Source organism: Lolium rigidum, chromosome 1 (assembly GCF_022539505.1).
Source record: "Lolium rigidum isolate FL_2022 chromosome 1, APGP_CSIRO_Lrig_0.1, whole genome shotgun sequence".
Taxonomy (NCBI): domain Eukaryota; kingdom Viridiplantae; phylum Streptophyta; class Magnoliopsida; order Poales; family Poaceae; genus Lolium; species Lolium rigidum.
The window spans coordinates 340,661,244-340,676,468 of record NC_061508.1 but is presented as its reverse complement, the minus strand read 5'-3'; the positions used below and the strand labels follow the sequence as shown (position 1 = coordinate 340,676,468).

Genomic DNA, 15,225 nt, shown 5'->3' with positions numbered 1-15,225 from the left:
CGTATCCTTTCACCTGGGAGTATCATAAAGTCATGGTCTAAGGAATAAGTTACTTGGCATTAAAATCAACTTAGGAAATTTAAACAGAGTAACTTGATCTTATTGCTTTGCTAAATTGGGTATGTCCATCACATCATTCTCCTGATGATATGACCTATCAATCGAGATCTTATGTCCATGGCTAGAAAATTATAACCATCATTAATCAACGAGCTAACAAAAGTAGAGGCATGTTAGGGACTCCGTGTTGTTTATTAAACCACACATGTATTATGTTTCCTGTTAATTCAATTACAACATGGAATATAAACTTATATCATGAACTAGAAATATGATAATAAAAAACTTTATTATCTTCTCTAGGACATATTCCTAACACATATGTCGGTATATTATTTAAGTACTAAAAACAAAACAGTGGGGATTTTCCACTAATTTCTAAAGATTTCGATTCAGTGTAATAAATGAGCAAGTTTTGCACTATTTTCCGAAGATTTTGATTTGTAAATTGAATTTAGAACGAATCCTTGCAATTTGAATATATCATTTTTCATTTATTTGTGGCAACGCCATACAGTTATCATTGATACTATATTATTATTATTCATACGGGAAGTTGGAGGATCTTGCCTTCTGTTGAGAAAATGAACCGACACGGATCAAGATGGTCACCGTGGGACTCTGGGGAGGGTGGAAGATGCCACGTAGGACGAGAGGCCCTAGAGCGTCCCCAATACCACCGATTCATAGAATTGAACATAATCTAGCGACGAGCGAGGGATGTCGATCGAAGACATGGCCATGGTTTGGCAGAGCGGCAACCATTGGCGAGGAACGAGGAGACATATACGAGGTGGGACGAGAAGAGGTTGGTATGTCCCAGTAGTATGTGTAAGTGTTGTTGTAAGTGTCATGACGTGACGTCGCCGATACTGTCATGGCCTAGGTTTGGTCTTCAACCGGAGGAGGCTAATTGCGTGTTGGGGAATGACAAGGAGGAGCAACGCAACGACCAAACACAGTGAAGTCTGAGTGCATTTGTAGTTGAGCTAGATAATAGGTAGGGGGCAAATGCCTAATTAGTCCATCGAGATGATGTGAGGTGGGAAATTGCCAAATAAGGGCAGAAAATCCCTCATTTGTTTATCTCTAGCTGAATATATTTTGTATATTTTCGTAAACATACATACTTCTGTTTCGAAATAGTACACACTACATACTACTATATATATATATATACCTAATTTTTGTTTTAAAGTTTTGGGAATACCAGTACATTTGAATACTCTCCCTGGCGTGGCCAATAAGTAAGTAGTCGGAAGAAAATGGAGGGAAGGACCCAAGCGAACGCAGAGGAGGAGATTCGTGAGACAAGACAAGCAGCCAGCCAGATAAGCAGGCGTGGCACACTGGCACCATTCTGCAGACTGAATCTTTACCTACAGTACAATCGTGTACACCGTAGATACCTGGAGATGACAAGACAGAAAAAGTATCCCCACCCTGCACCCGTAAAACGAAGCCGGCATCCGGTACCCGTACCTCCTCCCTCCCTCCCTCACCCACCCCGGCCCGGCCCGGCCGCCGCCGATGCTCCTCCTCGCCGAGGAGACGGATATGGGTGGCGCCGGAAGGTTTCCTCGGACTGGCCAGGATCCCGTCAGCTGCTCTTCTATACTTCCGTAGCTGGGCAGGCGCGAGCACGAGCACGAACACCAGCACCAGCGCGAGATCTATGCACATGTTGTATGTGCCAAGATCTGCAAGCATATGTATCATGTATATGCGTGTAGAACCAAGTAAGGTCATGCGTAGATAAATCCATGTATGTTCCTAGCTAAGGGCCGGCCGCTTCTTCATTTCGTCTCTGTCTATCGATTCGTCGGCTGCTTGATTTTCTTTGTTAGGTGCTTCAGATTTCTTATATCTTCTAAGTCACAGAGCTAGGTGTTAGTTTCGGCACAAACTTGCATATGTATAGTTAGCCCGGCCGGGTGATCCCGTTTTCTTCCGTCCCACCCCGATGATACTCGATGCACCGATCTACGGCAACATGTGCCTTAATTTCTAATTGTCTACTGAAGTAAAATGGAACAGAAAAGTTGCAATGAATTTCTCATTTCCTTTGTTTTCCTTTTTTTTGCAGTAAAGTTTTCATCAGGTGTCTAGATCCTCACTGAAAGGGGCTTCCGTGGTACCAAGCCTTGGTAATGAGCAAGTGGAACCAGCATCTAGTACTTTCCCAATGAACCAAGGATTCAAGTGTTGTTACCATTGCAGTTGGAGTGGCTGTACCGATGCAAAAGCAGCCAGTGAAGCTGACGGTTCCCGCTTGGTTTCTGAACTAGTACTGTGCATGGTGCCCTTGGTCAAGTTTGGGGATCAAAAGACTTCCAAGTTATGCTCAAACTCTCCCAATGATCCAAGGATTGCAATTGGAGCAGCATGTACAGATGCAAAAGCAACCAAGCTGAAACTGACGGTTTCCCCTTTGTTTCTCAACTAGTATTGTGCTGGCTTGCTCAAGTTTGGGAATCAAAAGGCTTCCAAGTTATGCTCAAACTCTCTGCGGAAAACAAAGGAAATGGTGAGAAGAAGGGCACAACTCTGAGGCTACCTGATCACGAGCAATGGACTTTCAGTGATGGGATGCTTCAGTATTTTTCCTTTTTTCTCGGTGCTGTTTATTACATAGCTTGCCATTACTCTTGGTACAACAAAATTTCAATAAATACTCTTGGTAACAACACAACGTGCACACGCGGGCTCCACAATGGCAGAACGGAAAACTCAAGTCGTTAACAGTTGTGCATCACATGGCTGTTGGCAGTATGGTTAAGTGACCTGACAAGACCTGAAGGGAACAAAAAAGACAACACCAAATTGGTCTCAATTGGAGCTAGCATGCTCTAGTTCGTCCACAAAAGCATTAGATGTTGTGAGTTGCTGCAGAACACCAAACTTCAAAGCAGATTGTTTGAACAGCCGCAGATTAGACCAGAGCTATGCATGGGGTGGAGCTAGCTGTGGATTTCGGGATATGTGTCGCCCTTGGCTACATACATGTGACCTTCGGATTGGACCGAACAACAAAAGTTTTACTATGACGCAAGGTATGGCATTCCTTGAACAGTAAAATGCATATGTATACCCGTGTACCCGCGTAGTGTGGCATTCCACTGACTCGTAAGAAGCAATATTGGTAGTAACATGTACTCGCTTCGTCCACAAATACATGGACATCTAGCTTTTGGCCTAAAAGTTATATTTTCTTTTAAAAAATGACCAACTTTATAGATACATGTAGCAATATATATATGATATCAAATCAAAATATTATGAAACTACATTTCAAAACAAATTTTGTGGTACTCACTCCATACCGGTTTTCTAGGGTATTACGTGTTTCAGAAAAAAAACTTTGACCACTAGTTTGGTTAATAAAATATAAGATATTATAACATTGAAAACTTCTAATAGTACAATTTTTGTGATATATATCTCATATTTTGTTGCTCAAATTAATGGTTAAACTTTTTTCCTCAAAGTACGTAATACCTAAATAAACTTGTATGGATATGGAGGTAGTACTAATTTAGTGTTATAAATGTGCTACATGTTGCAATGAATTTCATCAAATTTTATTAACTTCAACATACTCACTCCAATTCATATTAGCTGACATAAATTTGTCTAAATATAGATGTACTATATAGTTAACAAATAAGTCTAAATATATCCATATATAGGTAAAGTGGAGTCATTTAATTTGAATCGTAGGGGAGCAGAACAAAGACCGTATATACTAGGGCGTTTGCTCCCGTACAACCCCCTCCCCTCAAACTCAACCCAAACTTAGGCAAACTCAAATACAAGAACGGCTGAGATTGCCCAATACCCCTTCATAATTAATACCTCTTCATAATTAATACTCCAACAAAACCCGTATAGCCCAACTAAATTATACGCATTTCTACCATATGCATGTATACTAGTACATACGTACACCGGTTTATCGCTGGCGACGGTCGCGGATGGCGGACTGGTGGCGGTGGCGAAGCTGGCCAGGCACTATGCACTCCGAGGTTGATCCGGCCGGCACATACCTCAGAATGGCCGTGTAGCTGTGTGCCGGCAATGGTTGAAGGTGCGGCAGGGCGGCGGCGCGTTGACGCGACGGACAGTCCGGATACATGTCCGGCGATAGTTCTGGGCGACGAAATTTTAATGTGGGCTAGTGGGAGTTGCCAGACTTGTTGTCGGATAAGTATGAGCAAAAAAAAAAAAGATTTGCCGGACTTGCTGCCGGACTTGTTGCCGGACATGTCTGGCTGCTTGTCCGACCGACGGCGATTGGAGATGACGATGCGGCCAAGTAGACGCTGACCTGCCCGCAGTGAAGAAGCACGAAGGTCGACAGCTGCGAGGTTAGGCGGCTCAGGGCTGTGTGCGGATCAGAGATTGAAGACTACATCCCGCCTATACGTGGATCTGTATACCTATACATTGATATACATGGTTTTGGATATGGGCTTGGATGGGCTCTACAAGTTTAGGAGGAGGGGAGGGGGTTGTACTGGAGCAAGCCCCATATACTAGTACACTTGTATCTGTGAAGAGGAGAGAGAGGGGCGTCCCATTTGCTCGGTAGCGGAGGCGAGAAGGGGATTGGCGAGCTCCAGCGGAGGGCACCACTGGCGACACGGCGGCCGCCTCCCACATCGAGGTCCGGTCTACCACTGGCCCCTGCCCTTAGCCCACTCTTACACTCTACTTGTAAGTTCAACACTGACCCTTCTCCTTTCAGAGTTGGCCGCGCCGTCGCGCTCCGGTGACTCCTCTAGGCCTTGGCAGGCTTCAGGCTTCAGGCTCCAGGCTCCAGCGCCTCCGACACCGAGGTCCGGTGCCCCTGCCCCTGCCCCTGCACTTGCCCTTGCCCCCTCTGAAACACTCGCTGACCTTCTCCTTTCATACTTGGCCGCGCAGTCGCGCTACGGTCATGGGCGGGCACAGCATATTGGCAATGGGTATTCAAATTTAAAAAAAAAATCCAATGCAAAACACGAAGGTTAAAAAAATGTTTTGTTTTGGAAGTCCAAATTCAACATCAACACTTGATCGTTCTGGTGTTGAGGTGGAATCGGTCTTCTGTTTCCATTCCACAATAACTTCAAATCACCAGAGGCCAATTTCAACTTTCTGTCAATTATTCTTAATTTCTAAATACAAATTCAACACTGCTGCAACAATTGGAAAAGAGAAATTACTGATTTGCTATACATTCCAATTTGGGCGGACCTACAGGGTGGCCCTAAATTTTGTGAGATTTTTTTACTACCCTAAATTTCTAACCCAACTGAGACGGAGAAAGGCATCCAGGTCCAGGACAAACTCGTGGTCGATCCCCTCCTGGCCTCCTCCGCTCGACCGCTCCAGTCTCCAGACCAGACGGTGCGGCCGGCGGTCCATCTCCCTGCCGGCGAACGGCCGACGGGCCACGGCGGTCGAACCCCGCCCCTTCTCCTCGCCGGCTCGCGCGGTCAGGTCGCTCCCCGCCCTTTCTCCTCGCCTTCGCCGGACGGCCCGGACCCTCGCCGTCATCGCTGACCACCTCCCGGGCGGGCCCTCGCCGATCTCCTCCTCTCTACTAGCCGAGCTGCTCCGTTGGACGCCGCCTCCGCCCTCGGCCCTCTTGCAGGTTGGAGTTGGACAGAGAGTCCGTGTCTGGCTCTCTGTGGCTCTCTTCTCTGCTATAGCTTCTCTAGTTCTCTGTTTGCATTTAGCAAATTTTTTTTGCCTAGTATTAGAATCATTTGATATTTATGTGTAGCAGCTGTGTACATTGTAGAATTAGAGTATATGATATATGATTGAAAATGGCAATCAATATCTTATATAAATTTTATTATTGTTTCTATTGTCATTGTAGAATTAATTATGAAGAGGCATGAAGATATCATGGGAGGGAGTAAATGACGAGAAACTACCACATTAGAGGTGGTGGTGTCTGAAAACTACCAACTTTAGAAATCTATTGGCTATGTATGTTACTCATTTAGCAAAATTTATCACATTTAGGGGAGGCGCAAAAAAAAATAACGTGTGTCCACCCTCCAACTTTTTTCTGCGTCCGCCACTGATTCCAAATATAGGTACTCTAATTGTAACCTGGAAGAATTCGCAAAAAGAATTGTAACCTGGAAGAGACATTACTGATTGGATTGGCTAGTTCGAAAATGGGAAAGGAATCAGTAATGAGTTGGATTTTTAGAACCCTACCGTGAGAGCCTGACATGATTTGGAGACTCCATGACTCGATGTCACGGGCGTCTGCAGCCGCACGCCATCGCTAGTCGCCGGATTGGGTACGTGCCAGTCCTCCCGCCGCTCGCCCTGGCCCCTACGAGGCTACGACGGCGTACCTGCGCTCGCCTCGCAAGTTGCAACTGAACCGTCACTACCTGACGCCCCGCCTACTCCAGTCGTGGTTTTCTGGAGCAATGCATGGACGCGAGCGTGTACTGGCGCGGCCTCCCTAGGATCGATGCTGCTTATCTCTTGGACTGCTGTTGGGTCAAGATGGTAGCTAGATTTGTTGGACTAAATACACTATGATTTTTTGTGTGAAAATAAATGGGTATTCAGCTGAATACCCATGAATACATGTAGGCCCGCCAGTGGCTACGGTGCCTCCAGCAAGTCATCTAGGTTTTGGCAGACTCCAGGCTCCAGCGCCTCCAGCACTTGGCCGCCGTGAACGTCCAGCAAGCTCCCTCCCCCGCCTGCCTCGTACCCAACTTATTTCCTCCAAAAGGTCCTTGTTTTCTTCACAAGTAGCAATTTGTGTTTCTGTTATATGCTGCAAACTAATTTCCATGTCAATACTATTCGCTTTGCTTGTTTGATTTCAGTTGCATCTAGGGTGGAAGCATGTCCAATGAAGAGGTTGCCACTTCTGTCATGGCATCGTCCCCAATTTTAGACAAACACCATTTTCCCATGGTCAGACGCCAGTATCAACAGCCCTATGTGAAGTCCCTCTCGACCATGTTGCTTGGTCTGAGTGGCGCAACATTGAAGTGTAAGAGAGGTAATTAAATGCATTTCATAGTCCAATAATGTTGTGGGTGTGAATGCTTCTTGATATAGTGGTTTTCTTGCAAAGGCAGCCATGTAAATCCAGTATGCTAAAAATGGAGCTGATACTAAAAATGAAAAAAACACTGATTACGCATTTATCACATACCTCGAGAATAAAAAGATCTTGCAATCTTTGCATCCAATTGATTATGTGATATTTTTCTTCTCGTTATTTCCTTCCTCGGACTTATTTCGATAGATAAAACTTTCTCCGAAGCTTGGGAAAATGACTTGTGCCATATTTAAACATCTGAAAACAAAAACCTGATCCATATGTTCTTTTTATCTTACAGGCATAAAACTGAGCCCGGGAGAAAGTTTTACTTATGGAGAGAAGTCAGAGAAAGAAAATGACAAGAAGAGTGAGGTGCCAAAGGAGAAACTCCCCCTCAATCAGATGCCGCAAGAGAAGCTCCCACTCTATATCTATGAGGTTTATATCCCAACCGTTTCCATTTACATGCCATACCTAGTTCATTAAAAAGTCAAATCATCTTTCAGATTGGAACTATATTGTAGGCTGGAGTGAGTCCTAAGCACGCGAAGACCATTAAAGACACGCACATATATGTCAAGCGTGCTTGTGAGGGTACTGTGCTGGTCGGTACCTTATCTGCAAAACAGCCATGTATCCCACTCGAGCTCACTTTGGGTGAACACTGTGTGCTCACACATGACTCCGTAAGGAGGGACGTGTTCTTCAATGGGTTTTGCTTCACCAATCCGGAGCCTGTCACATTTGAAGCAAAAGAGTTATGGGGTATGTTACTTATTACTCATTCTGATTTAAGTCTTCTTTGTTGTTTTGCAAGCCATTGTAGTTTTTTTTATAGCCATGATCTCTTAGAGTGGCCGAAACCGAATAATGAACTTCTGCTAGGGCACAACCACAGCTCCTGCTTCGTTCACATTGGCTGCTCTAGTCCTTGAGCCTGTTGCACGCTCCTTGGTAGTTGCAACCTGGGCCATGGTGGTTGAAGGGCCTGATTGGGCACAGCCAGGCAGGCTACTCGTGACCATGCTCATCTTTCGATGTTGTCACCGGTTGATTTTCTCCTGTTTTTCTAGTCAAACTATTCCTGGTGCATTGTCTCCTAGGGCAGCAAGGAATTGGATGTGTTATTGGAGTTTCCTTGTTCGCACGTGGCCCACAAACCACTCGTCCATCCACACTTGCTGGTATCTTGAGAAAGTATCCTGAAACCTCACAAGTTCACAGTCCGCCATGTCATGGACTGGCTGATTTATGTGCGGTATTTAGCAATCTACAATTAGAGGAGCTAGACTTCTCGCTGCTCTTCCGACGCCCTCCTTGGGTGTTTCCTGGTGTTGCCTTATTGTTTCTTTATTTTGTACATTATGGATGCACAATATGGCTGCCTTGGCATGCTCGTAGTTCTTTCTGGATAATGCTTCAACGGTTACGGCGAATTAGACGCTAAGATCTTAATGCAGAAAAACGCACGATGCAGATTCGCACCCAAACTTGTTGGTGTATAGGTGACATTTGTTGGGGCCAACTGTTGGAGGATAGACGGTATGCGTTCTATCAGTTGTGTGTACGCTGACCTTGCTTTTCTAATGGTTATACTTCTTTTGATCAAATGCCCTCATCCACTTAGAAAGGGTTGATGCCTCTCAATTTACTGGAGAAAGTTCAGACTATTTACATTTCATGCCCCTAGGCAGATTACATATATGTCAGTTGTCCTTTTTCACATGGCATATGGGTATTTCAGTAAACTCACAAGAATATTCTAGGGCATGACAATACTTAGTTGATATAACAATGCAGCCCTTCAACACTTTCACTTGGCCCTATGCTTGTGAGAGGCAACTCTGGCTATTTTACAACTATCTAGTCTTCATTTGCTCCTTGGTCCCAAGAATGTACCTTGGCTTGGAATGCGGTCAAGACGTGAGGGCTAGTAGATGATTTTGGGTTCAGTCTCAGGCCCGCCCTTGGGACTTAGTAGTGGGGTGATGCCCTTCTGCTTATGGGAGATTCACTTGGAGCGAGCTTCACCCTGGTTGAGCGGGGTCTTGACCTGGAGCATGAGGGCGTTTCACTTGGGCCAAGCAGGTTCATTACCGGAAGTGTGAGGGCGCTTCACCTAGGTCAAGCAGGGTCTTCACATGGAATGTGAGGGTGCTTCACCAAGGCTAATTACACTCTTAGTTTTGTGTGAGGACTTGGGACATATGCTAGACATGCAGAAGTAATTGTATAGGTGTTAACTTCCTAGGATGAGGTACGTACCAAGCTAATATTTACACATGCAACATCTTGTGTGTACTTTTCACCAGACGCCCTTGACACGGTTCCATCGGTCGGTGTGGCACCATAGCTTTGGGTAGATTAGGCAATAGGGTTTGGTTGAGGGGTACCTTTATTTCTTGACTTATTTGATTAAAGTTGAAAAGATATAAATAGGGCCTTAGTAAGGATTTCTTTCAGATGTTTCAATAAAAAGGAAACTAATCATTTTGGGAGCGGCATATCTTACAATCTTTTATGCTTGTAGTTGATGAGGTGCCCCCATCTCAAGAGATTAACATCAATCCTCTTGACGAGGGAAAGGAGTATCACCTTTTGGAGGTGTGATATATATCTCATTTTGTTAACTTTTTCTTGAATCGATATTATTAATGCTTTTAATATTTTTGGTGTGGTCTGCAGGTTTACTCGAAGGAAAACACAAACAAGAGTATAAATTTTCATTTTCGCTGTAAGGAGAGAACATTACTGGGTGAGCTTGTAGGTTGCAATCGTACCCAGTTAAACTCCGTGTTTGATGATGTGGTTAGCTTATCACACAATTCACATATGACGAGTGTGTTCTTCTCTGGCTACACGGTGCCCAGCCAACCGTTTGACTTTAAACTAAAAGGTATGAACGTTTTTTCTCTCACTTCTCATGCATAGTATTTTTCCTTGTTGGTGATATATATTCTGTTCTTATTTTGCAGAGTTGAATGAGTATAAAGAGCCTGATGAGCTTAATCTAAAGGCAACTCCAAAACTATCATGTATGTTCTTTTGATTAGCTATTTAAACTTAAAGTTAACATTATAACGATTTTGTGGAATTCACATTTTTCTTGCTTTAACATGTGACATGTTACTGAAGTTTCCGGATTTAGACAGTTTGACATTTCTTCGTCTTACTATATTTTGCTTTTGCAGCATGTGTATTACCTTGGGTCAGTAGTAGTTTTTGACTAATTTAGGTGCCACATAAAGACACAAGTTCTTGCGTACATGTAAAGCTAGTAGTGAAAGGTTTGAGTATTTTCGGTCTTATACTTTGCCGTTAATGCAGTGGACCCTGAATACCAGTCCTACAAGGAAAGGCTTGCAAAAGTGCCCGGTGGCACTTCCAAGCAGAAGCCTGGTGCCAATTCCAAGCAGCCAGAGGTGAATCCGATAACTATGTCACCACTGACTGCTCCACTTATCTTCACTAATCGGGCTAGTTGCCAGTTTTTCTCTGGCAAGTCCCGTGGGCTCTTCTGGGTCGCAAAGCAAAAGGTAACTGTATTTTTGTTCTATTTAGTCTTTGGCTGTTGCAATTGTCGGGTTCGTTCACATTTCTCTTCTATGTTTAATGTGCATTACACAGCTTGAGGATTGCAATAACATGGTGGCCGAAACTCCTTTGAAGACATCTGCTTCCAAGAAGAAGGCAAAGATCTTCTGGGGTGGGTATCCACTTTCTGAATCCATAATTTGATCGTGCATTTGACCTTGTCTGTATGGGGGGGGGGGGGGGATTTCGTAACCTACATTGTAATGTGTTATAAACTTTGATACAGTATATGTTTTGTTGCGTTTTGTATTTCGTTCGGAGATAAGTATGCTGTAGTAATTGCCTGTTTGCACTGCCAATGGATTGTTTGTGTGATGAAATGTCCCCGTTCTATTTGCCATAATAACATGTGTTGTCTATATTTCTCTGGCCGCTTTGGAAAGCAACAGATACTTGTGTTTCCCAATTTCCTGTATTTGTCAACCTGCACTCCTGAGGTTTCTGTTCGCGCCTAGGAACCGTTATTAGTATTGCATTATTTAGTTGGCTTGTGGTTGCATACCATGGCTTGATCCAGAGAGAGTAATCTGGGTACGCTGTCCTGATATGAAGAGAACAATATGGGTACCGTATTTTGATCTGACTGTGCCTGATAGATATGGAGAGAGTAATGCGGGTACCGTGTCTTGATCTGGAGCGAGTATCGTGGTTTCCTGCTTCTGTTGTGCTTTTCCTGTCTGGTTTGTGTGAACAACAATCTCATGAATAGCGGATTGGATTGGGAAGCAAATTTGGTGCACATGAGCACCAGTGCTCCTAGTTTTGAAAATATTTTAAAACTGTACATCTACGTTTCAAAAAATCGTCACATTTATTTCATGAATACATACACATGTACTGAATATTCGTGCGATGTTTCGGTAGAAATTGCATTGTATTTTGAGCTACAGAAAAAAAAATTGTGGCTACGTATATAGGTAAATATTTGTCAGAAATTTGTCTTTTTTGTATAGCTCAAACTACAACATATTTTTCTCCAAAATTTCTACCGTACCTTCGGAATGTTTATATGTATGTGAATATTTAATTTCAACTTTGTTAGAATCCAAAAAATATGATTTTTAAAAATCAGGAGCACTGGTGCTCATGTGCCAAAGACACTTTTTGATTGGATGTATATTATGGTCTGACCTTTCACCAGTAGTAATCTACATTTTATATTTTCTGCTGTGACCTCTATATCTTTTGAAGATAAGCAGGCTCTGGTAATTCTGTGTTTGCACCGCCAGTTTATTGGTTTTATTCTGTGTGAAGAAATATCCATTGTATTTGCCATAATAATGTGTGGTGTATATATTTTTGAGTGCTTTCGAAAGCAACAGATACTCCTTTCCCCAAATCTACCATATTTGTGAAATAACGAATGGCTACTATGCATGAATGTTTACATTTTTAGGAGTTGTCGTCAAGCCTGGAGAGAAAAAAGAGTGTGACCCAGGAAAGTCATATCGTCATTTATCGCAGGTGCGCTTTACATGTTTATATTTGACCTTTTAGCTCGCTTGAGGGTGGATCAAGTTTGTCAACTCTTTAGGCGTTTTCTTTTTTCGTTTACTACAGATAGCATTGGAGATTAGGACTGAAGAGAATGTGGAAGTTTTCGTGGAGACTGATGATAAATGTATTATGCTTGGAACACTTTCAGCTGATAATGATCCTCATTTTGAAACCAATCTGGTGCTCAAAACGAAGTTTAAACTTTGGCATTCGTCAAGGACCACGAACATCTGCTTTACTGGCTACAAATTCAATATTATGGACAGATATCCTTCCATTTATCTTTCTAGATTTCTTCAATCTTTGTAAGTAGCTTGAATATGCGCTTGTGTTCTTTAACCGTTTCCTGTCTGTAATCACATATAACACATCTACCAAAGAAGGTAAATGTTGTTTTCATTTTGGTATCGGGTATCTATACTATTTTCATCGTACAGTTGGCAACATGTTATATAACTTACTTATATTTGATGTTTCAGGTAATGAATCTCACGAGGATATTTCGTTACTAATTCCACTCGACCCCAACACGGATGGTATGTTCTTTTGCTAGGCATAACAATTTTTGTTTACTTGTTTACTAGTTCAGAATGATTTATTTGCTGAGGACACCAGGCAGATTTCATTTGTAGCAAAGATGTTCTTTGTCCTCTTTGCATTTGCTCTACTACTAGAACATGCCACATTGACCCTTAACTTGCTTGTTTCTATTTACTTTCAAATGAAGCTGCACATGGTGCCAATCAGCTTACTGCACCAAGGCCTGCTGATGCCCCATCCTCTGGACCAAAGGATACAGTTGAGGAACCAACTAGTCCTGCAAAGCCAAAGGGAGATGATAAGGTTTGTAACTTTGTTAAGATTAAGATGATGGGACTATTGTTTTCTTGATTATTTGTTTTCTCTGGATTGCTTGTACTTTGTTTTTTTTTTTTTTTTACCGTAGGGGAAGCCCCTATGGTAAAGGTGTAAAAAAAAGAATGTTGGTAAACAAGTTCAGTGTATAATCTAACATATGCCAGTTTTGTGTTACTAAAGTTAGTTAGCGTGGACTGTGCATGCTTTTTGACAGCTTTCTTTTTATGTACAAAATCTGGGCTTCCATGTGTACGCAGTTACTAACTTTTATGCAACCTACCACATTCTGTAGCTATTGTTACTTGGATGACAGATCCACCCATGGTAGTTGTTGGCTGTAGCAGCTGAAATAGTGGCCTAGGGAATTGTATTATTTTTATGCCAAAACCTAACATGGATTTCAGGATTTGGTATGCTGATTGCTGAGTACATTTGCAGGGCAAGACTGTTACACAGAATCAAAGTGATGACGATGATAGTGAGAGTTCTGAAGATGTGGATTCTCCTAGAAAGGTGTGAGATTGTTCAGAGAGATCTGTTATTTTGATGCTTCTTCATTTTATAAAATCCTGAAACTCTTTCTTTTTTGTGTTGTTAATATACATGAAACAAAGGTCAAGAAAAGGCCAATGGGAACACTGCCGAAGGCACCTCAGGGGAAGAAGACAAAGATAGAAACACAAACTACGAGCAACAAAACTGGTGCGAAGGGCTTCTTTTGATTTCTAACCTGCTGAACTCGCACTCTCCTTTAACTGGCACATAAATCTCACTAGATTGTCGCGATCCGTTATTCAGGAGAACAGGCTTGTAACACAAGTGACTATGTCAAGGCAGCTGGAAGCAAACATGCGTCAAAGCAGCCCACGTCTCATACCTGCAGTTTATGCAGCAGGCAAAGTCTCATTCCTTTTCTTTCAAGTTGTTAGTACCATGTATATGCTGTTATACATCCTCACACATGCACTTCTCTTCAGGCATTTCAGCTCCCCAATGGCTCTCAGAGATCATTCCAAGGCGAAGCATGGGTCCGCCGACTCATCTTAGGCATATCTATCGTGGGCAGAGTGAGATGTTAGCTAGTAGGATAGGGGCGGGGTCCTGGTTAACTGAAAATTTTGGTATCGGTGACGCAGATATGGTGTGGATAGAGGTCGCCTTTTCTGGCATTGCTTGGCACGCATAATCGGGAGTTTTCTCTCTTCTGTCTCCGTTCTGGACTTGTTGTTGGTGCTATCCTAGAATTAGAAATGCTGTTATGTGTGCTGGATTCTGAGATCAGTGGTAATTATTTCGGTTGGTCTCTACTCTCTACTATGCTGATGGACGTTTCGGTGATTTATCATGCTTGCAATTGGGCACACTATTTCCAGCATTGAGCTGCCTGTGCAAAGGTGACGGACGTTTTAAATTTTCACCGAGTAAAGGACTTGCGAGTGCAGAATAGTTTGCGCATGTTTCAGTTAAAAGCTGCTTCAGGTAGTCAAGTAACGTGGTGGTTATCTAGGATTCATTTGTTAGTTATGTACGTGGCATTTTTTTCAACGGGAAATGAAGATCCATTTGTCTGTCATGTTGGTATTTTTAATGATCTGGTCGTTTCTTGATCTTGTGCAATCCATTTAAATGAAATTCAAGAGTATCCCAAATGAATATGGGACAGCTAGTTAAAAGCTGACCTATATTTGCAAGAGGAAAGAAACATTAAAGACTAGATATATTTGGGACGATGATCACCTCTTTGATAAACGATGTAAGCATGTTTGGTATGGAATAAAGCTAGCAGAATGGCATTCCCTCAAAAACTTGGATGTTGTTTATCTAGTAGTACAGTAGTAAAAAAGAAAAACAGGACAGAAGGTAATTGAAGTGGCTTGGGCTGGGTTGCAGCTATCGTGACAATCGCACGGTAAATAGAAAAAACAAGGAGGTCACACACGCTACCGCACGATCTCAATCTAGCGGTCCCGGTCTTCTCGTTGTGGAAGTGCGGAACCAAACACGGTTCCCTTCCCGTCTTCCCCGAGCTACTCGCAACCAGATCCCAACCCGCCGCCCGAGCTCTCGCACCGCTGTGCCGCGAGGCCCCGGCTGCCCTGGGACTCCCGGCGCCGGCCCCACGAGCTCCTGCTCTCGTATGC

At 43.2% G+C, this 15,225-nt stretch overlaps 1 protein-coding gene across 6 annotated transcripts; it reads left to right on the top strand.

The window, feature by feature from the left end:
- The first annotated feature begins 1,536 nt into the window (after positions 1 to 1,536).
- Positions 1,537 to 14,401, top strand: LOC124700909. Of its 6 annotated transcripts, none has more exons than XM_047232998.1 (20): positions 1,538 to 1,799; positions 2,147 to 3,113; positions 6,670 to 6,814; positions 6,912 to 7,090; positions 7,434 to 7,573; positions 7,660 to 7,900; positions 9,666 to 9,739; positions 9,821 to 10,031; positions 10,111 to 10,170; positions 10,463 to 10,671; positions 10,763 to 10,841; positions 12,126 to 12,193; positions 12,290 to 12,492; positions 12,596 to 12,609; positions 12,706 to 12,762; positions 12,954 to 13,069; positions 13,523 to 13,597; positions 13,699 to 13,786; positions 13,883 to 13,979; positions 14,062 to 14,401. In XM_047232998.1, the coding sequence occupies exons 4-20, from the start codon at positions 6,931 to 6,933 to the stop codon at positions 14,129 to 14,131; spliced, it is 1,962 nt and encodes a 653-aa protein (XP_047088954.1). In that variant the 5' UTR covers positions 1,538 to 1,799; positions 2,147 to 3,113; positions 6,670 to 6,814; positions 6,912 to 6,930; the 3' UTR covers positions 14,132 to 14,401. The 6 variants fall into 6 exon arrangements, with proteins under 6 accessions (XP_047088962.1, XP_047088954.1, XP_047088947.1 ...); XM_047232991.1 differs by having other exon boundaries at positions 1,539 to 1,746; positions 12,587 to 12,609; XM_047232969.1 differs by having other exon boundaries at positions 1,539 to 1,799; positions 12,587 to 12,609.
- The last annotated feature ends 824 nt before the right edge of the window (positions 14,402 to 15,225 follow it).